This window comes from Callorhinus ursinus, unplaced genomic scaffold (assembly GCF_003265705.2).
Source record: "Callorhinus ursinus isolate GAN/ISIS: 27379988/994484 unplaced genomic scaffold, GSC_fseal_2.0 scaffold63, whole genome shotgun sequence".
NCBI lineage: Eukaryota > Metazoa > Chordata > Mammalia > Carnivora > Otariidae > Callorhinus > Callorhinus ursinus.
In genome coordinates, this window is record NW_027397125.1 from 7,568,338 (window position 1) to 7,596,223 (window position 27,886).

At 42.3% G+C, this 27,886-nt stretch overlaps 1 protein-coding gene across 10 annotated transcripts in view; it reads right to left on the reverse strand.

The window, feature by feature from the left end:
- CACNB2 (calcium voltage-gated channel auxiliary subunit beta 2) overlaps positions 1-27,886 on the reverse strand; it is a 391,004-nt gene that overhangs the window by 13,079 nt on the left and 350,039 nt on the right. For 7 of the 10 annotated variants that reach the window (XM_073885588.1, XM_073885596.1, XM_073885592.1 and 4 more), the window contains 6 exons: positions 27,575-27,711; positions 23,295-23,371; positions 18,337-18,470; positions 14,321-14,401; positions 13,793-13,851; positions 3,608-3,717 (listed from right to left, as the gene is read on the reverse strand). In XM_073885588.1, the coding sequence (XP_073741689.1) occupies positions 3,608-3,717; positions 13,793-13,851; positions 14,321-14,401; positions 18,337-18,470; positions 23,295-23,371; positions 27,575-27,711 (598 nt within the window). Of the gene's footprint in view, positions 1-3,607; positions 3,718-13,792; positions 13,852-14,320; positions 14,402-17,645; positions 17,708-18,171; positions 18,192-18,336; positions 18,471-23,294; positions 23,372-27,574; positions 27,712-27,886 lie in introns of all 10 variants that reach the window. The other 3 variants (XM_073885593.1, XM_073885597.1, XM_073885589.1) reach the window with 2 other exon arrangements.

The following is a 27,886-nucleotide window of genomic DNA, read 5'->3' on the forward strand; positions in this document are numbered from 1 at the left end:
TTTACCTATCAAATTGTATCTTCACTCTACTGGATCTTTCATCCTTTTGTAAAAGATACAAATGCTGAAATTGATCTCCTCTATTAGATTTGAGGTAGATCGTCTCAAATTTAACCTCAGCTAAATGTAGAAGAATCTTAAGGTATAGCATATCCACATATATGTACATTCCTGGAGTGTTCAAGTATCAATTTTGTACTGTCAGATCATAAACATGTTTCCTATACAATAGAGTCCACCTAACACGCATAACTTGTTATTCAACATGTTGTAGTGACACAGAAGAGGGATCACCTGACCATTCTCCTGTCTGTTATCATGACCTATTTCCTAGTGCTGCCATAAAAACTAAAAATCCTCATACTTACAGAGGAACCCACCCGTGTTTCCCTGGGAGCAGACTCCGTATTTGCTAGTACAGTGTTCACGGAGACCTTAGAGAACTTAAGTACTGTGAGTATTGAGAACTGACTGCATCTGAATCCCCGTCCTGTGCCGAGTTCCAGGTCCGTACAAGTGATTGCCTGCTGGGTATTTGGATGCAAATTCAACGTGTGCACAAATGCGGCCGTCATCTTCCTTATCCCCTTACCCAGGCCACTCCCTCTAGCTCCTCATCCTGAATCCCTTCTCCCCAGAATAACACCATCAATGACCCAACTCCTGAAAGCAAAACCTTAAGAGATCACGCTGGAGTTGGCTTCTTCATGTTCCAAAAATTGCCCATACCTGACTCTCTTATCTCTGGATTCCTTTCATTCTACTCATCCCCTGTGCCACTGTCTTATTTCAGTCCTCTCTTAACCTCTACCTTGAGTGATGGGGAGAGCCTACAAAATGACCTCCCTGTCCAACTCTTGCCCCATCTCCACCCCACTGCTATAGGGATTCTCCTAAAGGCACCAGTTTTATTAGTTTCTGCACAGAGTACATTTTCCCCTGAATCTGCTTCAACAGAATCTGAGTTTTTCCCTGAGTTGGCTCTTGCCCTGTTCCATTCTCTTCTCCACAACGCTGTCAGCGATCCTTCTAAGACACAAGTCCTGTCGTGTCATGTGGTCTGCTTTCCTACACCTTTCTACCAACATTCACGATAAAAGCCCTATAAAGTCCTACATCATCAGGCACAATCTCTCTGACCGCCCACCCCCTGGTCATTCCACATCTGTTACACTGGCTTCCTCACTATCCCTTAAACATTATCACACACTTTCCTGCCACAGGGCCTTTGCACCTTCAGTTCCCTCTGCTCAAAACAGTCTTTTCACGGGTAGCTGTAAGGCTAAAGAATTCACAACAAATCATTCTGCTAAAATGTCATTTCCTCAAAGAGGCTCCTGTCTTCCCCATGTAAAATCACACTCTTTTCAGTTTACTCTCTACCCTTTGGCCTGCTTTTTCTTCCCAGAATCCTCAACCACTGACTCCTACATCTACATCTATTAGCTTTTGTCCATATGTTCCCTATGAAACAAAAACTCTATGAGAGTGAGGACTTGGTGTCCTTTACTTCTACATCCCTAGCACGTACAATAATGCCTAGCATATGGTTGGTACTCAAGTATTTCTTAAATGGATGAACAAATGCCTAAAATCTATACGTGGTTCTATAATGCCTTAAGGATAAGCCCCAAATTCCTTAATATCCCTCCTCTGCCTCTCTGGTGTCATCTCCCTTCAGCCCTCTGTTTCAAACCATACATTCACAGCTAAGGTAAAGAACCTATGTTTTCCAGAAGCCTCTTGCTTTACTCGGTTTTAAGTCCCTATCACCCTCTCCACCTCTTTCCCTTCTGTCTTGCCTAAACCCTATGGGGCTTCAAGACTCAGCTCAGGCTTAGCTCCTTGGAAAAGCCTTTCTTGGTGGCCTGCACCCTCTCTGGCAACCAGTTCAGTGCACGCCCACTGCGCTCACCACCATATATTTCAGTGGGTTGTTGACTTCTCTGCCTTATTGCTACACCCAGCTCCTTGTGGGCAGTGCCTTCATCTAATTCATCTTTGTATTCCCAGGCTTTAGCATGACACTCGGTGTCTAGTATATGCTCAAGAAAGTACATGAAGTGGAACAGTCATTTAAAAATAACATACAGTTGATAGTTACAAAAAGCCTTGGCAATCTAAACAAATCTAATATATGCCACTGATGTAACTACGAGTCTAAACAATTGACAGTTAATGAGGTGAATCAATGAAATGAGCATTTTGTAACAATTTCTGTGAACATCAAAAATGTTCATAAGAGGGCGCCTGGGTGGCTCAGTCGTTAAGCGTCTGCCTTCGGCTCAGGTCATGATCCCAGGGTCCTGGGATCAAGTCCCACATCGGGCTCCCTGCTCAGCAGGAAGCCTGCTTCTCCCTCTCCCACTCCCCCTGCTTGTGTTCCTGCTCTCGCTGTCTCTCTCTGTCAAATAAGTAAATAAAATCTTTAAAAAAAAAATGTTCATAAGAGTCAAAGATTATAAGAATAAGAAAAGAAATTAAGCAAAATGAAGTGTAGTCAGTGAGGGTTTGTTAGGTGAGGAACAAAACTGAGTTTTATAAGGAATTCTACACATTACTAACAGATAAAGTTTAATTTTAATAGTTTATGATTTATGTAATATGCTCCAAAGTAAACGAAAAACTTTTATGTTAAAGACCAGTCTCCCAAAGGACTTAGATATTTAACATATACGGGGTAAAAATGAACCAAGATCAAAGATCTCGAACCCTCAAAAAAATTATAACAGAAACCTAACAACCCAGTAAGTTACTGTGTAACAGTGATTAACCTACAACTCCAAGCACATGCCACAGAGAAGAAACAACTGCCAAAGGGTCTCATTTCAACAAATCAGTACATGTTAATATACAGTATCCAAACACAACCCTGTAAACATGTTAACTAAAATCTCTATATTGTTTTTACAAATAAATATTGGTATCAATTAAAAAATGGCCAGGAATTGACTTCATTTTTTATCTCAACACCCACTCCTCCCCTTACACACACTATCCTGAATATGACATAATCACTGATACAATTTGGATAATAGCCATCCTTGATGGAGAACACACTGTGTTTAATCCTTACAATAATGCTACAGAGTAGTTAATCTCTCTCTTCAGGAATGTTTAGTGTGCAGACAGCAAAGCTCACTTTATTTATTTATTTTTTTTAAATGTTTTATTTATTTATTCATGAAAGTCAGAGAGAGAGAGAGAGAGAGAGGCAGAGGCAGAGGGAGAAGCAGGCTCCCCGCCTAGCAGGGAGCCTGATGCGGGACTTGATCCCAGGACCCTGGGATCATGACCTGAGCCGAAGGCAGATGCTTAACCATCTGAGCCACCCAGGCGCCCAGCAAAGCTCACTTTAGTCAAAACAAAACACCACGACCAAACATTAATGCTGACAGCCAGGGGACTATTTAACTCAAAACTATCATAACAAATCTTTCCATAGCATGAAATCACTAAAACTGTAGCACTAGCCACGGACAATGTGGGTCCATTTCTCCTCTGCTCTGTGACACATGGAATTACCATCTAGTTAGAGCTTCTCATTGGCAGCCTCGGGAGAGAAAAGTTTAAAGAGCCTAAGCCCAAGTCTACTGCACAGACTTACCTAAGCTTGACCTTGTGTTGGATCTTTCTATTATCGCGTGCTTGCTGGGATTGTTTAACACTGAGCGCTTGGCGAGCGAGATGTCAGCCGTGACCCTTGTGATGGATATCCTGTTGGGGGAAAAGTAACACCAAGACCCTGAGGTTATTAATTGAATATAAGGGGGTAGAAGTACATTCCCCAAACTCACCTAAGTTTGAAATACATAGTGAACAGTATTTTCAAATGAAAAGATGTTAGGGCACCGAATCATTCATTTTTGCTTACCCCGCACCTCCTTACTTGGCATTTATCGTTTGCTTACCAAGTACTAAGCACTGTAAGCTGGATTACCTCCCTGAATTATCCCCAAAACTCTAGCAGAGAGGCTTCTTCTAATCCCACTTTTGCTGATGAAGAAAATGAGCCAAAGTAGGTTATTTATCCAAGGCTATATATTTCTAAAAGGTGGAGCAGGGATTTGAACCCAGACTCCGGAAAATCTGGTTTCTTAGCCCCTGCACTGGAAGTGTGGTGCTGTGATAAGCACAAAGAACGAGTAAGAACAAGACAAACATGATCTTTCCTCAGAGAGCTAACAGCCTAGTGGAAGAGATGGGCAATAAATAAGAAAATTAACTGGTAAAATTAACTAAAGCTCAAGATGGCTGTTGTGGAGAAGACAGTGTTGTGTCAGGTAGTAAGGAGTTAGGGGGGTCATTTTAGGTATGATAAAAATGAGAGCACCACAATCTGGAAGCTGGAAACAATAAAATGACTTAGACCAGAGATAGCCAAATATACAAGTAATAGAAAAAGCCGTGGGGTAAAATAGAAGTCTCACAATACCCTTGAAGACAATGGTAAAAGGGAGACTAAAAACAGGAGGTTTGGTGAAAAGTCTGTTTCAGAGTTAGAGCCCCCACTTCCCCTCTATTACATGAAGTTGCCAGGTGATGCTCCTTTCCCTGTGTGATAGAAGATTGCTGGTTTATTCTTCACAGACAATGACATGCAGGGCCTGTGACCAGGAGACCCCAGGCAGAGTGAGAACAGGGACACTAGATGGAAAAGAAAGGATTCTAAATGGTGAGCCCCCAGCCTCTTCCCCATCTGAGAATTTTGATAGTCAGGCTTCCATCCTCCAGGGGTCAAAATGGAAGTGCTTTATCCCTGGGACATCTGACTGCCAAAGGGAAAAAGACTCCAAAACAGTAACACTGGAGGTTTCCTATGGACATGGTCCAGTGAGGTTGTCCTATAGGGAAGCACAAAGCTGACAAGCTCCACCTATGAGCACGGAACTTCCAAGTGATTATGTGATGTCCCATTCTTTTTTTTTTTTTTTTTTAAAGATTTTATTTATTTATTTGAGAGAGAGAGAGAATCAGAGAGAGCACGAGAGGGAAGAGGGTCAGAGGGAGAAGCAGACTCCCCACCGAGCAGGGAGCCCGTGTGGGACTCGATCCCGGGACTCCAGGATCATGACCTGAGCCAAAGGCAGTCGCTTAACCAACTGAGCCACCCAGGCGCCCCATGTGATGTCCCATTCTTAAATTGGAGCACCACAGCGCTCACTGAGCATCTTAGGAAAACCTCTTATATGAGAGCCCATACAGAAAAGTCAATAAATGAACAATACAGCTGATTCCTGCAACAACGTGGGGGTTAGAGGCACTGACATCCTATGTTGTCAGAAATCCACATAGAGCTTTTGGCGTAACTACTAGTAGCCCACTGTTGACTGGAAGCCTTACCAATCACCTAAACAGTCTATTAACAGATATTCTGTATGTTACATGTATTATGTGTTGTATTCTTACAACTATACCTAAGTGTTCCTTAATTTTTCCAGATCGTCACAGTCCTCCCCCAAATTTCCCAACATATTGAAAAAAAATCCTCCTAGAAGTGGAGCCACATAGTTCAAAGCCCTGTTGTTCAAGGATCAGCTGTATTCAAACGTGAAAGCTAAGAAATTATTGTATCTGTGAAACTGTAACAAATTTATATTTATTTGTTTGCTTATTTTAAAGATTTTATTTATTCATTTGAGAGAGAGAGAAAGCACAAGCCGGCAGAAGGGCAGAGGGTGAGGGAGAAACAGACTCCCTGCTGAGCTGGGAGCTGGACGTGGGGCTCGATCCCAGGACCTGGAGAACACGACCTGAGCCGAAGGCAGATGCTTAACCATCTGAGCCACCCAGGCGCCTCAAATTTCTATTTAGAAAGTCAGAATGAGTTTTTGGCAATTAAAAGTGACAGTAGAAAGAAAAATTCAAAAGAGAGCTGGGTTAAGAAACTCTGAAGGGTAGATAGGTAAGAAACTCTGAAGGGTAAAACAAACAAGGCAAAGAGAGAGAACACAGAAGAAAAGCTATACAAATGAAAGAACCACCCAGGAGTTCCAACTTCCAAATAACAAGAACTCCAGAAAAAAAGAGTAAAGAAAGCAGAGAAACTTAAAAAAAAAAAAATCCAGAATTAAGAGTCTTGATTTTCTGAATCGACAAGGTCCAGCACAGAGGTTGAGAGTTCTATTACCAGGACGTAGTCTTAGAAATTTCATGACACGGAAGACAAAAGAAGAAAGACAGGTCCCACACTGAGGGTCAGAAACAGAAGTGTTCTCAACATTGGAAGCCAGAAGAGAATGGGGCAGAGAGTTTTCAAAATCCTAAAGGGAAACTATTTCAGCCAGAATTCTCTAGCCATTTTAACTGTCAATGAAATGGGAGGGTTGATGAAAGACACTTTTAGACATTCAGGGCCTCAAAAAGTTATGTACTTTTATAGGGAAACTATTGGAGGATGCTGCTAAACTGAAATGGCAGGGTAAAACCCTAGATCAACGGATCTAAGGAAAAGGGGCTCCGACCCAAGAGGAAGGTGAAAGGAATCCCAAGAATAATGGTGAAGGATGTCCCGGAATGACAAATGTGCACCCATCAAAGAGAGAAACCATCCAGACTAGAGATGGCCAGAAGGCTCCCGGGGTTTCAAGAAGACAACGCTGAGTGACGACAGGGTGCATTTCGCTATTACCGTGAGGAGGTTCAGACAGCTGGGGCGTTCAGGGCTGAATTAATGCCAAACACAGAGGAAGTTAAGCGAGCGTAAAAAGTAAAATTACTTGGTGATGGGTATTAAAGAGGGCACATTCTGCATGGAGCACTGGGTGTTATGCACAAACAATGAATCATGGAACACTACATCAAAAACTAATGATGTAATGTATGGTGATTAACATAACAATAAACAATTATTAAAGCAAAAAAACCAAAAAACAAAAAGTAAAATTACTTATCTCACAGAAAACACAGAGGACAAAGTCATTATGGCGTAGAGTATGGCTCATTTGAATATTATCCACAGAGTCACAACACATCCTAAGAAACGGAGCCAGCTGAAATTAGGATTTAACTGTTGGGAGACTGAAGGCGGAGATGCGTGCAGGATGGGAGAGACAGGAAGAGCATATGCATGAGAGCTACATATTCTGCAACGTAGGAAGGCAACAGATAATGCCTAACGCTGAAAACTCAAGTAGCAAATCGAGATTGCGTGTTATTTAGATGCAAGCAGTAAATAACCAAAAGATAGAGCTAATAGAGTGCTTACCATCTGAAGAGCAGGGCATTTGGTAACGTGTGGGACGGGACCCTGGCTTTTGCAAAGAAATTTGTGTATATCTATATACCTTAGAATTCATTCTCTCTGGGGTGTAGTTCTCCATGAACTTGGACCAATTCATAGAATTCTCTACCTGTAACCACAGTCATGAAAGAAAATGGTTCGATCCCCCCGCCCCAAATCCCCTTGTGCTGTCCCCTTTGTTGGGGGACTGCCTCCCCTCTTCCCTACCCCTGGCACCCCCCAGAGCTGCTTTTTGTCCCTAAAGCTTTCCCTTTTCCAGAATATTAGTGCAGCCTTTTGAATGGAGCTTGTCTCTTTTCATAATGGATTTGAGATCCATCCACATTGTTGTACGTTTCCATGTCTTACTGCTAGTGCGGTTGCTACATTTAAAAAATAAGCATATGATTTTTGAGCTTTTCGGACTTCGATGAAAATTTTATTTGACATGTTAAAAACAATAACCAGAAAAGAGACACTAAGACAAAGATTTAAACCTGGTTTATTATTTCAAAAATGCACTCACAAGTGAAATCGGGCTATAGGTGAAACACCCAATGCTTGTAATTAAGATGTTTTTATTTAGGGGCATCTGGGGGGCTCAGTCAGTTAAGCACCCGACTCTTGGTTTCGTCTCAGGTCGACATCTCAGGGGTCCTGAGATCAAGCCCCACGTTCGGCTCTGTGCTCTGCATGGAGACTGCTTGGGTTTCTCTTCCTCTCCCTCTGCTCCCCACCCCCCCCCTCTAAAATAAATAAATCTTTTTAAAAACTGTTTTTATTTCCCTGGGGGTGGGTCTAGTAGGTAGGGTGGTAGAATCTAGGAAGCTCCAGCTATAAAGGAGGTAACAGTATTTCCTTCACATGGAGCATGTGTACGACCATGGAGAGAGTCATTCATTCAACACAGATTCATCAAGTGCCTACTAAGTGCCAATCATTGGGGTGCTATTATGGAACTCGAATTCTTGTGGGGGAGAGGGAGAGTGGAAGGAAGCAGACAGACAGATGTCTGATGTCAGGGGGTAATAAATCCCATTAAAAAATTATGTAGGGTAATGAGGACACAGATGGGAGTGTGGTGGAGGGTACCTCTTTGGTGTTCAGGGAAGACCCGTTCAGAAAAGTTGACCTCTGGTCAGAAGCATGAAGGAAGTGAGGGAATGAGCCATATGGGTTCTGTGGGCAGGGTGTTCCAGGCAGAGGGAAGAGTGAGCACCTGAAGTGCTCGGCATTATTCTAGTACAGCTCTGTGGGGCCCAGGTACTGCTGATGACCCTCCACTCTCACTGGGAAGCAAGCTTTTCTGTGACGGGCGCCCCCCTGGGGATACAATGGTGACCAGAGAGACGAGACAGCGGCGTCACCCAGTCAGCCTGTGGGGAACTGATTCAGCAGCAGGACAAGATTTTCTGTAGTAATACATCCTCCTCCTCTCACATGCTTGGACCTTTCTGCACATGTCACTGCTCAGCTGAGAATCCACTGACCTGCTTCTGTGGTTAGCTCTGTAGGCTATTAAGTTGGGTCACTATTCTATTTCAACTCCTACAGTTGTGCTTTGGGAATTGTCACTACTTGGGGTTCTGCCAAAAAGGAGACCTTGAAAATCCTAAGGGCAAGATTCTAGGGACAATTCAGTTTAGAGTAGTGGTTCTTAACCCTCATGGTATATACCAAGATTGCCATATAAGGTTTTACAGTTACAGAAGATCCTACCTTAGAGATTTGGCCTCACTTGGTCACAGGTGGAACACAAGCCCTTGTTGTTGGGTTGGTGTTTTATTTTTAAAGTGCTGCAGATGATTCTAATGTGCAGCCAGGCTAGATAAACCACCAGTTTAGAAGAAGTTGTCTCACATCTAAGCAAATTATCTACACAAAATGAAGTGATGCAGTGTTGCCCAGGATTACTGATTTCCAATAAGATTCCCTCGCAGAAGATTCGACAGTGTACACATCCCTACAATTCCATTCCCATTCCAGACACTTCACTGCTGACAGCTGACATTTTTCAAAGTCACTGGGGGAGGAAAACCACATTTATTACTGGTGGTAGCTTTCCTTCTTGTCCTCAATTTCCTTGTTAGTTTACCTGTCAATGTCCTACATGGTGAATCCAAAGATTGCTTTGTTTACATGACAGAGTTGGTTAGGATGGATCTGATTGTAAATGGGCTACTCTATTGCACACAACAGAAAGAAGATAACGAATTATCATCTATTCTTTGACCTGACATACTTACGCTATTTAACAGTCAGGATCACGATTCTGACAACTCCCCAGGGCTTCAACAAATCAAGTTAACTAGGTTTAAGAACAGAAAAGAATTCCTATCAAGAATCTTTTCATCACCAATACTTCCTTTCATATTTCATATTTTCTAACCCCTGGGGGTTCCAATTTTTTAAAATAAATTTAATTTATTTAATAGGTAATGAAGGACCGATTCATTTTTCCCTTTTAAAATTACATGTATTTGGAAGTACCTGATACTTTTGCTCAGTTCCCTCCCCCTACTGCTGCCAAAACCAAAGACATTTAACGATTCAGGTACTCTGGGTGTCTTGCCATGGGTTAAAAAATTTTTTGCATGGATTTTTGTAAGTGTATCTTATGGACCCTATTAGTTCCTTTGAGGATCTTTATTTGGTGACCTCAAGCCTAGAGTGTTGAACTTGAGCTCTATGAGTCAAATGAGCCAAGGCAGGTGCATTAACAAAGCCATGTGGAAATTACTTCTGGCCAGAAAGAGCAGACCGACAACATTCAGATATTTTGTTCACTTGTTTCTTAATTGAAATCAGTCTGGATGGGCTAATACTTTAGAACATGGGTCCAAGATATGCCCTATGGCTGGAATCTGTCTCCCAAATTCAGAACTTACTAGGTTTAAACAGTAAGGAAGTGCCATCTCATTTCTCCATCTTTGGTATTTTGGAAAGGGCAGTGGGTTAACTCAGTCAGGGAAAGCATAGTGCTTTGTCTAGCAATTTTCTGGATGTGCATGCTCAAGGAGAAAACCCCACATTAGGATAAATGACAGAGCCAAGCATAAAGAACTAAACAGTAAATGAGCCTAAATCAGGGGTATGCCTTTTTCACTTGGCCAGTGCCAGACAGCCTTGGACCAAGCCAAACGCTGTGTTTTCCTGGCCCAAACTAAAAAATACTTCATAAAGTTATGGGGAAAAAAAAATCAAATTAGGAACGTGTGATTATATGGAACTTGATTATAAAGTCTTTTTTACACCTGGCAACATAGTTTCTGCTTTCCTTTTCTGTCTCTTTCAGCCCTTTGCTTGTCCTGCTGTCGGTTTCCCTGTGTGTCCTTGCCTCCCTGCTGAAAGTCGATATAAATTACAAACGGCTGTAGGAGCAGGTGTGGTCAAGGAAGAAAGCAGTATACTAAGAAATTTAAAAGAATCTGAAACCCACACATACTATCTGTTGTACTTGTATTGTTAGGATGTGAGAAGGACAGGGATGTAGAGGCACCAGATCTGTCTTGTTAAAAATACAGAAATATAGGGGCGCCCGGGTGGCTCAGTCACTTAAGCGTCCGCCTTCGGCTCAGGTCGTGATCCCGGGGTCCTGGGATCGAGCCCTGCATCGGGCTCCCTGCTCGGCGGGAAGCCTGCTTCTCCCTCTCCCTGCTATTCCACCTGCTCGTGTGCACTCTCTCTCTAATAAATACATATAATCTTAAAAAATACAGAAATATGAACTCGCCCTGTATGCTCCCAGGTCCCCTATAATCTACTCTTTGCTTAAATTTCGAAGTTTCCCTTTCAGACTCCTTTCATAGCTTTGATGCTTCAGGAACTGGCTTAACTTTGACCACAGTGTCCCTGGATTGTTTGACTTAAGGCTTCCTTCCAATTACCTAGAAATAAGCTCCATGAAGCCAAGGCCCTTGTCTGACTTTGTTCCTCACAATGCCCGGCACACAGAGCATGCTCAGTAAAATCTGTTGAAGCAAGCTGAAGGGGGAAGGGGAAGGGAGGAAAGGGGTTACGTCCAAGCCGATTCACAGGGCACACTAGCTCTGTCACCAGCTGCTCCTTGTCTAGAGACTTGACTTGAAGACCCCTAAGGAGCCTGCCCTCCACATGACGCTGTGTCACACCCTGATTCCTTCACCCACCTAACCCCCTCCACCAGACCAGCCTTTCTCTTTCTAAGTCAAGTCGGTGACATCTTAGCTGCCATTTAAAAACCTTTCCTAGACGTTGACATTCCTGTCAGTGTCAGTCCTTCCTCCCTTTACGCCATGTGTACCTCGGACACGCAGGTGCTGAGCTGCCTGTCTGTTGCTTTACTTTGTAGTTTACTGCTCAAGGTTTCCATTTATGGTCGACTCCTGAGGTCCACAAAGACTGTGAGTGGCTTCCCCATCTCTGCATTTCTTTAGCAAGGCATACACTGGAGTCATTCAACACTCACCCACGTCCTGTTCACAATGAGCACAGTTCCAGGCATTGAGAACGCAACAGTTCACACAGCAGATTGAAGAGAAACAGAAACAAAAGCAAAAACACCTGCCCTCATGGAGTTTTGTTCTAACTGTGGGAGAATGACAACAATATAAATTAATAAATAAAATATATAGAAGAGTTACGGAAATAAAGTGTCAAGGAAAGGGGAGAGAGAGAGAGAGAGAAGAGAATGTGTGTCTGTGCACACACACACCAAGGACAGTCTCTGAGGGAAATGTCTTCCTAGCACAGGGACCTGCAAGTGCAAAGGCCCCGAGGTGGGCATGTAGCTGGCTGTCTGGAACACTCATGGAACCACAAGGAAGTCAGTGTGGCAGGGGCAGAATGAGCAACTGGGAGAGTCTAAGAGATGAAGTCAAAAGTAAGGAGTGGGGGCTAGGAGTGTGGATGGTCAGACTAGAGAGGGTCTTAAAAGCCACTATAGGGACTTTGATTTTTATGCCGAGTCAAAAGAGAAGTCACTGGATGGATCTGAACAAAGCAGGGATGAGATCCACTCACAGTTCAACAGGACTGCCCAGGCTGCTGAATTGAGAAGAGACATCAAGGAAGCAAGGACAGAAACAAAGATACAAGTTAGGAGGCTATTTACGATGATAATCCAGGGAAGAAGTACCGGTGTCTTCGGCCAAAAGGATAGCAGAGACATGTGTGTGATAAGTCGTTCTTGATATACTTTGAAGATACAGTCAATGGCATTTGGATGTGCGATATAAGAGAAACAGAATAGTCAGGAATGATTCAGTGATTTAGGGTGGATGGGTCTTAGGTCTGAAAGACGAAGGAGGTGTACGTGAGGCATGGCAGAGGAGCAGGTTTGGGGGGAAGCTGGGAGGTTCAGTCTGAGACGTCCATCTGACATCTCAGTGGTGATACTGAATAGGCAGTTGGATATATGGATCTGGAATTCAGGGACAGACCAGCGAAGGAATGCTATTTACAAGTCAAACATCAAATGAAATCACTCACGGAATGAATGTAACTAGAAGAGAGAAGACCAAAGGACTTAGCCCATCTTAGCGCTCCAAGATGTCTAGTCGATGAGGAAGAACCAGCCAAGGAGAAAAAGGAGACAAAGTGAGATAAAAGAAAAACCAGGAAAGTGTGCCTGCCGAGAGCCAGCACATAAAGCATTTAAAAGAGAATGAAGCAATCCAACATGTCAATTAAGAGAAGGACTGAGGCTTCACCCCCTGGATTTAGCAATGTCAAGGTCACTGATGATCGGACATGACCAGTTTTGGTTGAGTGACGGACGCATAACCGGAGGACGTTTCAGTATGAGAGAACAAGGACGTACCACGTGTTGAAGGAGCTTTGCTGTAAACAAAAGGAGAAAAATGGGACAGCTGGAGGCGAATATGGTTCAAACTTCCATCAAAGGGAGAAATAACGACAATTTTAGATGCTGATGGAGTTTCCATTAGAATGCGAAGTAGTGATGAGGAGAAAGAAAAAAGGACTTACAGCCGTGCTGGGATGGGGAATGGGACCTGGTGCCCAAGTGGGTGGGCTGGCCATTGCCAGGAACACAGTGAAAGGAAAGAAGCAGAGCATTCAGGCAAACACGCAAGTTGGGCTCGGTGTGGTGGTGGGAACTCTCAGAAGTTCTCCTCCGACTGCCTCTATTGTCTCAGTCAAAGAGGAAGCAAGTTCATTGGGGAGGGAGATGAAAAGGGGCTTGGGGGCTTGGCGAGGGAAGGAGACGGTGCAGACGTCTTGAAGAGGAGAAATGTGAATAGAAGAGGGGTATTGAGTATTATTTCTGGGCAGCCTTAAGAGCCAGCTGATCATGAATTTAGGGAGATACAGGTCAACAGGGATGTGGCCAAGTTCGGCTTTCAGACACAGGTGCAGGAACAGAGAGCTAGCTTATCCAGGGTTGAGGTTGTGCTGAGCAAATATGACAGATATTTACTGAATCCAGCCGAACTGGATGAATCTCACTGCCCGTCGCCATATAGACTTCAGAGGGCAGTTTTCTCTTGTGCTCACGCATGCCTCGTCCCACCCGGGGTTTTGTCATCCTCAAGGAGAAATCCACAAAATCCAGGATTCTGAAATACTCACCGCCCTTCAAATCTGTGTTTTAAAAAATCAAACAACGCTTTTTGCATCATATCTGTGACCTGCAATTGAGCAAGCAATAAATTAAGATACAACAAAAATGTTCCTAATTACGACAAAACAGTTTTATTCCCAAGACCATTTAAAGACCTAGGCTTCCCACTTGGAAAGCGCAGCATGTGTGAGATTGCCACATTTTCCCGTTGCTGACATCTGATACAATGACAATTAAAAAAGGCAAAGCTCCCCAAATTTGTCCTGATGTTTTAGTGACAACACATGACATCGCAGGTGGTTTCAGGAGCTCTCCCTCTGATAACTTTCCCCACACAAGAAACTGAAGCTAGCAAAAGCACCCAAGCAACGGCCATAAAAACAGAACAGAACAGGAAGCAATCTATACCACAGCTTGGAAAACAATGTGCTTCTCTGTTGCAAGCTCTTTAAGCTCTAAATTCAAGGAGGTGGACTCACAAAGCAGTTCAGCTTGTGAAGGTCAAGTGCAGTGTGCCCCCCAGGGCAGCCACCTACCTCATACCCCTTCAGAGAAGGGCCCACCAAGACCACTGGTCGCATAGAAGGTACCACGTCATAAGGAGGAGTGTGCTCTGTCTGCAGAGAGAGGGGAGAGGACTTCAGATGCTTAAAAGGCAGGGGTACCTGAAATATTCTAAGTATTCTAAGTATAAATCATTCTTCCTGAACTGTGTAATAGGAGGCACCGGCTTTTCCAGACCTTTCTTTTTTTTTTTTTTTTTTTTTTTTACACTTGTCTCTTTCCTCGAGAAAACCAATCAAAGCTTGGTGGGCTTATTTTCCTCAAGTTCTCAAGTTACTGAATTGTCTACCGTTTTCTTGCTCTCTTCAACAAAGACTACTGACATATTAGTTCCCTAAAGCTGCTTTTTGAACAAAAACTAGTTGTAAGGACAGAAAACATGCCTCATGCAGAGTAGATGCTTTAGGCTTGACAGGAAGTTATTAATACTGCTTTTCAAAGGAATTTGAGAGTTTTCTGCAGCCTTGACCTATCAGGCCTAACGTGGGTAATTACGGAGAAAAGAAAGGTCTCATTAGCTTTGCATCTTAGATGTTTGTCTTACCTGGATAAAACCTAATTTCAAAACGTTGTTAACGTTCACTACCAAATACTTGAAAATCTCTGCTTTACTGTGAGAGTTGAAGTTTAAAAAGCATGCTTGTTCCAGCAAGCAGTAGTTAGGATCACGGTCACAGGTTAGTGACGAATGGTTTTGGATTTCTGATTTCTAGACCTTGAACTTGAAAACTTACCATGTAAGGTTTGTATGTCTTGGAAGGAAGGTGGTTAACATGTGATAACATAGTTAAGCACACTGCAGGGGCCTCAAAAGCTTTGTTATCAACTTGCACATCTAATATGCTTCTCAAGAGTGCTTTAGGTAATGTCTGTTATATAATATCTAATTCATGCCTTCACAATTTCTTTCTTTTTTGGAAGAGCAGGGGGAGGAGCTAAATTCTGGAGCGATTTCTAAAACTTTGCAGAATTTTCAGCTTAGCTGCTTCACATAAAATGATCAAAATAAAGTTTTTCCAGAAAAAAATCAGGTAACAGTTAATCTGTTTGATTACATAAAAACCGACTCTTTCCAGTTGGCAGAAAATGCTACATGGACTCAAAATGACTTTTTTTTTTAATGCAGAAGAGAGAGATAAGGCCTTAAACACGGGGGTAAACAAATCACTGTCATCTGAATCTTTTCTGCATTAAGGAGTGTCTAAAAAAATATAATTTTCAGAATCACAGAGACAGAAAAGAATTTAACTGTTTTAAGAATTTGAAAAGCTACTGTGTGACTGTAATTTCTGCATCAGCCTGTTACCCAAGAACATATTACTGTTGCTTAAAATTGCCCATTGTATAGGGGCGCCTGGGGGGCTCCATCGGTTGAGCGTCTGACTCTTGGTTTCAGCTCAGGTCATGGTCTCAAGGGTCGTGAGTTCGAGCCCTGCGTGGGGCTCTGTGCTCAGTGTAGAGCTGGCTTGAGATTCTTTCTCCCTCTGTCCCATTCCCCTCATGCTCTTTCCCTCTCTCTCTCTCTCTCTCTCTCAAAGAAATCAATCTTTTAAAAAAAATTGCCCATTACAAACTTTCTGACTTCTATCGAATTTAACTGGGGGGGTGGGGTGGGGGGGGAGGGATGGAGTTAAAAAGCATTTCAGTTTCAACAGCTTCCATCTGAGATTTCATCCAGGGAGGCAGACAGATATATTTACAGGGGGCGAAAATAGTACTGTGATGGTGCTGTCAAATTTTAGTCCTTCAAATTTTACCTAGTGTTCTAAATTAATTTTAATAAACACAAGAAAGGTAGAATACATTTTCAAACCGGGAAAAAAAAAAAAAAAAACAAGACAAACATAATACAGTAAGAGCACAGAGGCCACAAGCACCACTCTAAAAGCAACCTAAAACATGGCAAACACTCTCGTCCGTGAATCTCAGGTTGTCTCTGGTTTTGAGCTCTACATTGAAGCTCACCACATCATCAATAACAGAAGAATGAATACCAGTGCCGAAGGCATCATAAGCATATTTGTCAAGACAATGATACCACCTGGGATCATACTGACAATGTTTCGAAGCCAAGAATACCTTTTCCATTGTTGGAATTAGGAATATAAATTGCACGGCTACCAAGAATTTTTATTTCGAGTTCTGTTAAGTATTTCGTGGCCCCGTATTTTAGAGGTCTTCGGTTCCTTCGCTCTCTGGCTGCCAACTAAGAGAAGCGTTACCCATGCTGGTCATCAATCAGCTTCTTATTCAATAGGGTAGCTACAGAAATTACCTTATTTGATGGAATATTGGTACTTTATGCCCTATGGATACCGACACCATCATTTTTATCTACTCTTTCCCACTAGCCTTATTTTGGTTCCAATTCTTTAGCTGAAAAATTGTGATAAACATTTTTAAAGGCTGGGAATTTAAGAGTAAGCAAACTTCCAAAAACGCATCTCGACTGACATGGTTTTAGTTCATGTCACCGCTCTGGAAAATCCAGAGCATCTGGGTGATGCTGATTTTCTAGGCATCGGCGCTAGGAATTCAGTCACTTGGCTGCAAGGTTTAGCTGCGCCGAGAAGACACGACCAGAAAGAGGGGGCCCACAGGTGCAGGTGTGCATCAGGCTAGGGCTGTCTGTGTTAACACAAAAACAATCCAGGTTTTAATTTTTGGAGCGCCGAGGTCTTGCATTATAAAAGTAACCCTCATTTATTTCGAAAAACAAAAACAAAAACAAACTTCCCAGTTCAGAAATCTCTGACACCTCGTGATTTTAGAGTTCCTCCATGTGGCAAAATGCTTGTGTGCAGGGGGAAAGAGCCGAGGACACGGAGCTTGGGGCAGAAGAGGCTTTCCTCCACACCCACGTCACGATGTCCCCACGGTTGTGCCCGTCACGGCGACAAGAGGAAGTAGGATTCCAAAAGACAGCACAGTTGGCTCTGCAAAGTGGTGTGCAAAAAGAAAAGGAAGGAATGGAAATTGTGTGTGTGTGTGTGTGTGTGTGTGCGTGTAGGGGCGAGGGGGGGGAGCACGAATGTCCTTAAAAAATATTGCTTTCAAGCTACAAAATGCGTGAAAGGAAACAGACTTGGTGTGGAGTCAAGACAGCTCAGGAATACCCTTGGTTTCCAGTCGGGGGACGAGGAGCCTCGCCATGTAGCATCTTGGCTGGCCAGTGGCAAAGGCTCTACGCACAGCCACCGCCCCGTCATCCGACAGGTGAGATCCTGCAACCTGACTGTGATGGGGGAGGCAAGAACATCGGGAGAGTATTTATAGATGACAATAGGAAAAACTCACAGTAAACCGCCAAAACAAGCCTGCAGTTTTCCACTGGTCTTGTTCATCTGCAGATTTTGCACCTAGTGGATTAGAAGTTTAAATACTGACTAAATTAAAAATTGAATTTTTTTTTTTTTTAGTACAAGCTATGTATCTGGATATCATAAATCAGAATCTAATAATGGTTTTAATATGCTTGATAGAAGTTAAATTTCTGGAAAAAAGAGAGAGACAAAGACAGACAGGATAAGCATGCACAATAGAGGTGCATTATATGGAGTTGTCAGTGTCTGACGTCTTGGGGATGTTTAAACCAAGTCCCTCGGTGGTAGATATTATTCCATCAAAAAGGATAAGTACTGTAATAGTGCTTTAACAGGTCACTCACTGAATTTAGTCGGTTTGAAATGCATGGACTCAATTAGCTGTTTGATAGGTTCTTTTCTTAGGACAGAAATGACTGCGTTTATTACTAAAACTTCGGGCTTTGATGCTAATGATGCCAGTGGCAGGATAAACACAGCTCATGTCAATGTAAACTTACCGATTTCTGCTTCTGCTTAGCTACAGCAGCATGGAAAAGAAACAAAGAATAACACAGCATGCACGTTATTGGCTTATCAAAGGACACAGACAGTCAACAGGACTAGAAATGTGACGCAGTGCAGTTGAGCAGGTGGACAGATGGGAGCTTGGAAGTTAATGTTACCTTCTTAAAGAAGGGCATTCTTTTCTCTTTGGAGTGGGGTGACGTTACACTGTTTGCACTGGGTTTAGGGGAGCGGTGGTTGGCTGGAATATCATTTTCTTCTGCATCTAAGCCAGTAGCATCTATGTCTACAGCTATATACAGACAAACAATTCAAAAATCATCAGGTAGACAGGAGAGGAAAAACAGGTTATAAAAAAAATAAAATAAAATGAAAGCAAATAAAACGAACCATAGTAAAAGATCTATCATGAGTGCTCAGCATAGTCAACAAAGTAAAACGTAAAGGTAAGGCATGTTAAGAATGCAATGCAATCAAACCTAACGAAACTGAGAGATCCCCTCATGGTAGCTGTTTGCTTGAACACGTGAGTTTTGTGCTAGATCTCTTGAATAATATTTTTAGAGCAACATTTTTAATTTGTAGTTTCAAATAGACTACTGATAGTTTTCCACATCAACTGCATAGAAGATATGGTCCAGAACATCTGGCATCACGTCTTACAGTATCTTCAGTCAGCTTTCCGATTAATAAGCAACTACATTGGGTAACCTTTAACACGATGTGCCTCAGATTTCTTATTTTACTTGGTTTTGTGTGGGGGAAAAAAAAGTAAGGGCAATGTGGAAAGCGTCACTAAAAACGCAAGAGGCATCTGAGGGAAGAGAGAGAATAGAAAAATCCCCAATTCAGGCAACACAAAGGAGTCCTACATAAGGCAAATGATCCCGGGAGGCTTCCGGGATGGGCAGGATTAAAATGATTTCAAGATGGTATAGACCCCCTCAGGCAGGCAGACTGAAAACTAGTTAGAAAACATTTCATTTGGAGATCAGTCTCCAAATGAAATGAGTCTAATAAAATGACATAATAAGGGGACTTCCATTGATTGATATGAAGCCCTCATATAAATGCATTAAACGTGAGAAATGGAGCGGAAGGGCACGAAGACCCCAGAGAGCATAGCAGGGGTCTCTTTGTGGAACGAGAGGTTTAGGTCTGTGGTTCTACATGCTTTCACTTCAAAAATCTTTTGCCTTGAAAACCAGAGCGCTCAACGATTAAGTGTTAAATGAAAAACAAAAAAAAACCCCATAATCTCATTTCAAGGTTTATAAAACGCTTCCACCTGCAATTACTACAGGGTTTTATCCACCGCAGAACCAGAGCTGGAAAGTAGTTTGAAGATCACTTTCAACCCTCTTATTTTTAAGATTGAAATGATAATTCAAGAGTTTAAGGGACTTGTTCTTGGCAAAAAAAAAAAAACAAACCTCGGCGGAGCAGGGACTCAGAAGTGAGCCCCCACCTGTGCCCGCACTCCTGCACCTCGCTGCTCCTGCAGGTGAGCGCTCTCCATGCAGGCACCCTTCCTTCCCCCCAGCCCGGGGGGCCGGGGTGGGGGTGGGGGGGAGTCCGTCCTCACTGCCAGGATTCAGGAAGGGGCCGTAGAGTGGAGCTCAGGAGACAATTAGGCTATGGTTTAGTTGAGGTCACAGAAATCTAACAAAAACCACAGTCCATTCAGATAAGGAGCAAATTACCATCGGAAATAACCATTCGGAGTCGCAGGGCAGCCTCCATCCCTGTGCCCCACGAGGAGCACACCGGGGTCACACTCGGGCAGCCTCTGCTACCCTCTTCGGTATGGTGGCAGATCACCCGACAGCTGTCACATTATTTTTCAATTTGGAGGTTATTACGGATATGAGGTGACTCAGCCTTTTGAAGACTAAGAGCTCTCGCTTAATTGTTCCTTTGAGTCATCTGAGGAGGTCGAAGGTGTGTGATGGAGCGATTCCCTGGCACTGTTTGCACAACGTTGCACGTATCAGCGACTGCTCGCCCAGAGAGCGCGTAGGAGTCTCTCCGGTGAAAGTACTAACAGCCTGAGTTAATTGCAGCTATTTAATTAGACTTACCTAGTAAATAAGTCTCTTTGCACCACCCACACACGTTGATGCACTGAAAGGGTCAGCATGCAGCGTGGGACAGAAACGCTATAAACTGATGCTGACTTTTATCCAACCCTATAAGGCTCTTCCTATTGAATCCTAACTGAGGAAGCATGTTGTGAGTGTCTTCCCAGCAACGACGGGGAGGAGCTGGGTCAGTTTTTCACTATCTCTGGGACAGACCCTAACCAACATCAGCTAAGTTTCCCTTCCGGTGGTAAATTCCCATCTATTTTTCCCTTTCTCATCTTTTCTGGGGCTTTGTAGAGGCCACCTTCAAGGGATAATACTTCCTGAGAGCGTTTCTGAAACAGGACACCTACAAGCATGTCCCGAGTTGATAGGACGTTGGCCACATTCATACATTAGATTTTACAATTTGGCTCTTCAGTCTGGTCTGCTGTGATCAGTGGGTGGATTTTTAAAAAAATTTTTATAGGAAAAGTGGAAATGCATAAAAAGTTTAGCTATAATATTGCCCAGATGTTTGGCGACCCACACATAGCCTCAGAGCCTGAGTCAGGTTTGAAATTTACCTATATTTGGACACAAGGGCTCAAAATCCCAAATTGAGAACTTTCCACTTTATTAGTTCTGACTTTTGGTTAACTTAAATTTAAAAGCATCTGGGTTCATTCCAAAACACAGAGAATTCTAAGACATTTGGCCGCTTTCAAAACACATTAAAGAAATTTACTAAGACAGTTAAGAAGCACATTCGACTCTTCAGAGCTCCATACACTTTATTATTAGACTCAGATGGTTGCCCTTTTTTGTTTCATACTCGTATCTGCAGACCTTGGCAAACATTAGTATTTACTTGGGAAAACTGCTTCCATAAATATGAAAATAGTTTCTTTTACTGGTCCTCAACAGAATGATTTTTTTTTTTTTTTTTTTTGGTGGAGCGCCTTGGCAGCATTTTTTGCAATCTAATTTGTAACTTCATCTTAGACACTTGGGTCCAGTTGAGGGGCATGCTGGGGTGACCCGGGCAGGTGCACACAAGTAGGTCTGGGGTATGTGTCGTGTAACTGGCTACCACCCCATTACCTAGATGAGACGTGGAAATTTTTCCTTTTCCAACTCCTTGAGAAACTCCAAGTATATTTACTTTAGGTAAATGCTTGTATTCTTCAGTCTAGCAGTGGGTGAGGTGTATTGCAGATAGGGCCTCTGGGAGATACAGGTGAAAGTTAGGACTGTAGGCCAATCCACACTGGATTGGTTAGGCAGTTTACGCTGGAGGTGGGGTGCGGGGTGGGGATCTTCTCTGTAGAAATTCTCTAAAGTTTTCCTTTAGAGAAGCTGTGGCATTGATATGAAAATTATAGCAGGTTCCTGATGTGCCCGACTATAAATTCATCGTTAGCACATGTCTCCAGTCCATTAAGTCGCAAGTGTTTTCTGTTCTCGGTATTCAGAGGAGTTATTCCAACGTCCTGTATCTGTATAAAACTTGGATCAAGTTTTAAATCATCTTTATTGTAGTAAACTTTAGTTTTAATGATAAATATCTGTCTACAAAAGCAGAATGTTATTTTACAAACACACTTTTCCTGGTCTATAGGGGTGGTGCTGACCTCTGCGGATGGGGCTGCAGTTCTGTCACTAGATGATGTAACATTTCCCCATTTCAGGAGCCTGGTGATAGTCCTCTGGAGTCTCTGAGACAGCTTTTAAGATATTATACAAAAGGTACATACAGCTTTCTATCCCAATCTCTGTAATTTTACATGTTTGAGAAGGAGTGGAGATAAGCCTCCTTTGCCCTGTGCATTCAGTAAACAGCTCCCCTCCACTGGTGGAGGGAAGACAGAAGCCTCACATAATCCCTAAAAGGGTTTCGATTTTCATTTCAAACATACTATGTTACTTGATTTTAGACAACTCAGAACTACTGCAAGTTGTACGTACAAGGTATTTGAAATCAACTTGCATCCTAAAACGATTTATTTAAGTGCTCAGATTTTGCACTTAAAAAGTTCTGTCATTTTTATTAAGAAGACTTTGGTCTCTAAAAGCCACCAACATTCAGGAACGAGGCATGATCAGGAGTAATAGGGAAATCCTGTTCTTAAGACAGGCTAGTTAGAGTGCAATCACTTCCCTAACTTGTCCATAGATGTGCACTCTTCCCACTTCCAGCTTCCTCAGAAATCACCCTCTCATGATTTCGCTCAAATACTCTGCTGGTGAGTCCTTGCAATCTTACTCTGACTCATCTGCATCTCTTAGCACACTAAGATTCTGATGATTATGCGCTTTCTGCAATTCTACCAATTAGTCTCCAATTTATATACAACTCCAGAATGGTAGAGTTGCCAGATTTAACAAAGAAAATTACAGTCAAATTTCAGTTTCAGATAAATTTTTTTTTACTGTATTTCTCATACAATACTTACACGAAAAAAATTATTCATTCATCTGAAATTCAAATTTAATGTGGTATCCTTCTCCACTGCCTTGGAAAGAAAATAGTTACTCTTCCTACAAGTGTTTCTGTCTCTTTTCAAGACTTCTACTCATCTCCTCCGTCTTCCACAGAGCCTTTGGGATAAAACTCATCACCATCACTTTATTCTCCTTTCCTTGCCTTTCGAAAGCTTTTATTCTTCTTCTGCCTTTATTGAATATTGAGGCCAACAACACACATTGCACTGTGGCTGATGGTGGGCATCACCCATTTGCTGCCTATGACGATGTGCTGAGCACCACGGTGTGGGGTGTGTGTGTGTAGGGATAAAAAGTTAAATACATTCAGCATTTTGGTCATCTAAACAACTTACAGTGAACACACGGACATATTTCCTTTTTTCAAAGCCCTGAAAAAAATTTCCCCATATTATTTCTTACTCCACATAGGCACTCTTATTTCTGATGGCTTTTAACCTTTCTAGGGTTCACAGAGGGATCCTGTGTATGTAGAGGCACACAACTAGGGGAGATTGAGGAGAGCATGAAATGCAGACTGTACCATTCTGCACTCGTTGCCTACTTACCTGATGATGGCGGTGTAGATTTTCTGGAACTAGGTACTATGTCACCCAAACTGGATGATGAGTTTCCTCCTGATTTACTGGAGTAAAGCAAAAATTTATATTATACCTGACACTTATTTCAGATATTAAAACATTGGTATTGCTCAATAAACATGATTAGTCATTGGGTTTCTATTGAACTTTAAATTTGTCTTTCCTACAAGGAGGAAAATAGTAATTTCCCAGGGGAGATTCCTGGAGTACTTGAAACAGCCATGTAATAGTCTCGGTTTCAAATTCCAGGTTTAATTTTAAAAGGCCCTGGGAGAATGGAAAAGAACTTGGGTAATTTCTGCAGCCCTCAAATTCTCTGCCAGCATCACGGAGAGACAGCAACAGAGCCTTCCTTTGCTTCTTAGGTTGGAGACCCTCTGGAGCAGTGCAGAGAACCTTAGGGTTAACACCAAGACTTGGGGTTTTTTTTCTCATTTGGTTTGCTTCTTTGTCTCGGCTTGGTCACTTCTAGTGTCTTAAGACCGAAAGCATTCAAGCTTTCCTGAGCAACCTACAGAAGAAAAACACTGCCATACTGAACTTGCTAACCTTTGCAAGACACACAAAGGAACGGGGCCAACACGGTGTGACATGATTTAACCCTTCACTAGCAGTTAGTATTCGGAATGTGTCTCACACATGACTAACATGGAGGCTTCAACCTGGTTCATTGAGGCACAATTTGAAGAGCACGTACTGCGGAACCACCACATTCTAAAATTCGATATGTGACATGCCAGTGTCTCGGAAACTCTAGATGTAACATCAGAACAAGAGCACTGATGTTTTTTATCAGCCTCCCAGCATGCTAAATATCCTATTACTAAAAGGCCCCCTTCACAGATGAAGACAACGGGAAGGAGTAGCGAGGGACAGGCAATTTTGGCAAGACAGTCTTACTGCCTAACATTTATTATCAGAGCCAACCCTGGGTCTAGTTCGAAGAATTTGCTACAGGGACACCTGGATGGCTCAGTCGTTAAACATCTGCCTTCGGCTCAGGTCACGATCCTGGGGGTCCTGGGATCGAGCCCCGCATCGGGCTCCCTGCTCCGCGGGAAGCCTGCTTCTCCCTCTCCCACTCCCCCTGCTTGTGTTCCCTCTCTCGCTGTGTCTCTCTGTGTCTGTCAAATAAATACATAAAATCTTTAAAAAAAAAAAAAAAAGAATTTGCTATAATGTCTATGCACCGAAGGGCAATGTTTAAGTTACATAAATATTAATATGAAAATATAAATTCCACTAAAACACCAGTAAGCAGGTTGAATTGTATTGCTTCTGTTCTGGCATTTTAATGCGTAAAACAGACCAACATCACAAACGTAAAGCAGCTATAGCAGAAGCCTCCGTATCTTTCTGAGGTTCTTAAGAGATATGCCAGTACATTTAACAAGGATACCAGACAGGATGTAAAATTAATAAAAAGTGGTATTTACAGAAGCAATTTCTGGTCATTTTACAAGAATATACCCATTACTCCAGAACCAAAACATTTTCTTCCAGAAGTTTTTTGGTTTTTTTTTTGTGTTTGGTTTTTGTTTTTACTTTTTCTAAAGTCCCAAGTCTAATTTCAGTTGAAGCATGGGTCTGTTTTACATTCTCGTTGAATTTTAATAAAAGTCAAAGTATTATTTGGATTGTGTAAAATTTCGACAAACAGCACAAATAGTCAAAATGTTCAAAATGCAAATTTGCCCTTAACTTTTCATTCTAGACAAATGCAACATTCCTGACCTCTGCCCCAATTTGCTACCTTTGATTTCTATCAATTTTTATAATTTAAAAATCAGAGTTTTTACATACTACTGAATTCTGGTTACGTCCTCAAAATAAAACTGTATTTTGAATGTCAGAAGACAAATGTAAAAATCTCTAAAAGCAAGTAAAAATCCCTTCACAGACTGAGGCAAAAGCTTAGGTAAAGACAAAGGACAAAATAAAATCAAGAAAATCAAGAGAAAAGACACCCAGTTATAGGAAAGGTAACCTAGCTCCCTAGAATAAGTTATGAGATGTCACTTCCAAATGTAATTTGTAGTCTCAATGCAATAGCAAACCAATCTATCTAATATAGTAAATAATAACAGATGGCAATATTAATAACGATCTGTTCCATCCCTGCTGTGCCAGGCCCTCGCTACATGATGTGCGGTGGAGCAGGGTAATCTGTCTGAGGTCAGGCTACAGCAGATCGATCCAGTTCTCATCCTGATTCTAGTGCTTACTAGTTGTGCAAACTTGCTCATGTTCCCTACCTTCCCTTTGCCTGCTGCCCCATCTGGAAAGTGGAGGCTTAGTACTTATTGTTTCCGCAAGCGCTTATAAAGCTGAGCTGATGACTCACATCAGACCAGGGATGACCATGTGGGAGGCAGAGGAAGCCGTGCTTCCTTAACAATTTTGGCCAAAACGTCTCCCCCTTCCTACGCTTTGGGAAGTAGTTTTCCTTTCTCGGTTTGTACACGAATAAACAGAGAAAGATAAGACAAGTATGTCTCTGCAAAAACCCATCCCAAATTTTCCATAATGCATTCTACAAAACACTATTCCAAAGAGATGAACCAAGAAAAATTTAAGATAATTTTAGTATATGCATGAAAAATATCCCCATCCCACTACCCAGATTCACAGTACACACTGATGTATTAAAGGCCCAGAAAAGGGACGCCTGGGTGGTTCAGTCAGTTAAGTGTCCGCCTCTGGCTCAGGTCATGATCCCAGGGTCCTGGGATCGAGCCCCACATCGGGCTCCCTGCTCAGTGGGGAGCCTGCTTCTCCCTCTCCCTCTGCTGCTTCCCCTGCTTGTGCTCTCTCTCTGTGTCAAATAAATAAATAAAATCTTTTAAAAAAAATAATTTCCTAGTACCTACCTAGTACTGTCCTAAACTTACTTGACCAGGAAAACTCTTAAAAATGCTGAATTATCCTTAACAAATAAAGCCAAAACAAGCATCCCCCATCTGAGGTAACATCAAACCTCCACAACCTATATACCACCAAATTGAAAACAGCATTATCTATACCCTATGAAAATAAAAATTTTCCACATTGAGATTTTATTAGCTAGCATTAAGATACCAGGATCAATACAGAGAACAGAAGAATACACAATACACACAAGAATACACAATAAAGCCAGGAGAACACGGGAAATTGTATGAACAGAATGAGATCTTCCACATCCTACAAGTCAGATGCACATGCTTTGTAGATCTGCATGCATCTACTTCTATATGACTACATGCATCTCACAATCTGAGAGCCGCCAATAACATAGGGATTAATGAAAGCCAGAGATGGAGTAGAGGTCTCCAAAAGGGGAGGAACTGCAACTGAACTAAAAGAACCTGACAGTTACAAAATACTAAAGAAGATGGATGTTCCAAACCAAAAAGGATCTTATATTTTACTGGTTTGCAGATGCCTGACCAAAAAAAAAAAAAAAAAAAAAAAAATTCTTGCTAATGCTAAAGTATTACCATTGAATACAAAGGATTTTACAGCATTAGAGAAACAAAATCTAAGCTAGAGAAAACAGAAGCCTAGCTGTTCACATTAGCGAAAAGATTTGCCCAAATCACATCCCTTCCCACAGGCCATGTCCTCAGACGTATCTGCATTAGGTTCAATTTCAAAATCACTCCATGTCTGAGTGAATTCTTTTCAGTCTTCTAGTGATTCTTTTATTGAGGGGCACATAACTTCAAGAACCCTAGGAAGGAGTACTCAGCGCCAGCGTATTACATAACTCATTTAACTGCTATCTGCAAAGGCAGTTTTAACTGGTTTCATACTGGGTTTCCCTGTAAGTGCTTAGCAATGGGTAGACCTGAAAACTGAGTTTCCCAAGTGAGGATGAAATGAACAGATCACTAGACCTGCTCCTGGCCAGTGATGTCTAAGACCATCATGTCTAAAATGCCTCCCCGCCCTGCCGGGCAGCTAACAACACCGGGATTAGTCACCAAGGCTGCTCAGGGCCAGAATGTTTTCAGTAAGAGATCAGGACGTTAGAACTTCCTCTGCCCTGAAGCCCAAACTTAATACTCGATGCCTTTATTATTAATGAGAACAATTAATTTGATTCTGTCCCAAATAAGATGAAAATCAGATGCTGGGATGCCATCACTAAACCGTATCGCAAGTCTGCTTTTCAACACATAATAAAGACTGTGGGACACAGAAAACAGGAAGACACGAGTGACCATTTAACATGGACTTTTACACAAACACTGTTTTTCTCATACCTGGAGTAGAATTTCCCTTGCTTGGCTCTCTGTTCATGCTGCAGCCTCATATTTTCTAGTTTCACCGGGCTTGGAATGAAGCCGATTTCACAGCCTTCTTTCACCAATCGTCCTATCCACCAGTCATTGTTAAATTTCTAAAGACAAAATCACATTGGTTTGACATCAGTGCACAGAAGTTCACGCCTTCAGATTTTCTTCTACGTTAACCATTTTCGGTGGAGAGGCATGTTATGGCAATTACAGTAAACTATGCCCCACATCACAACTGGAGAAACCCTATCTAAGGGTTTCGTGGTTGAGCAGGTACGA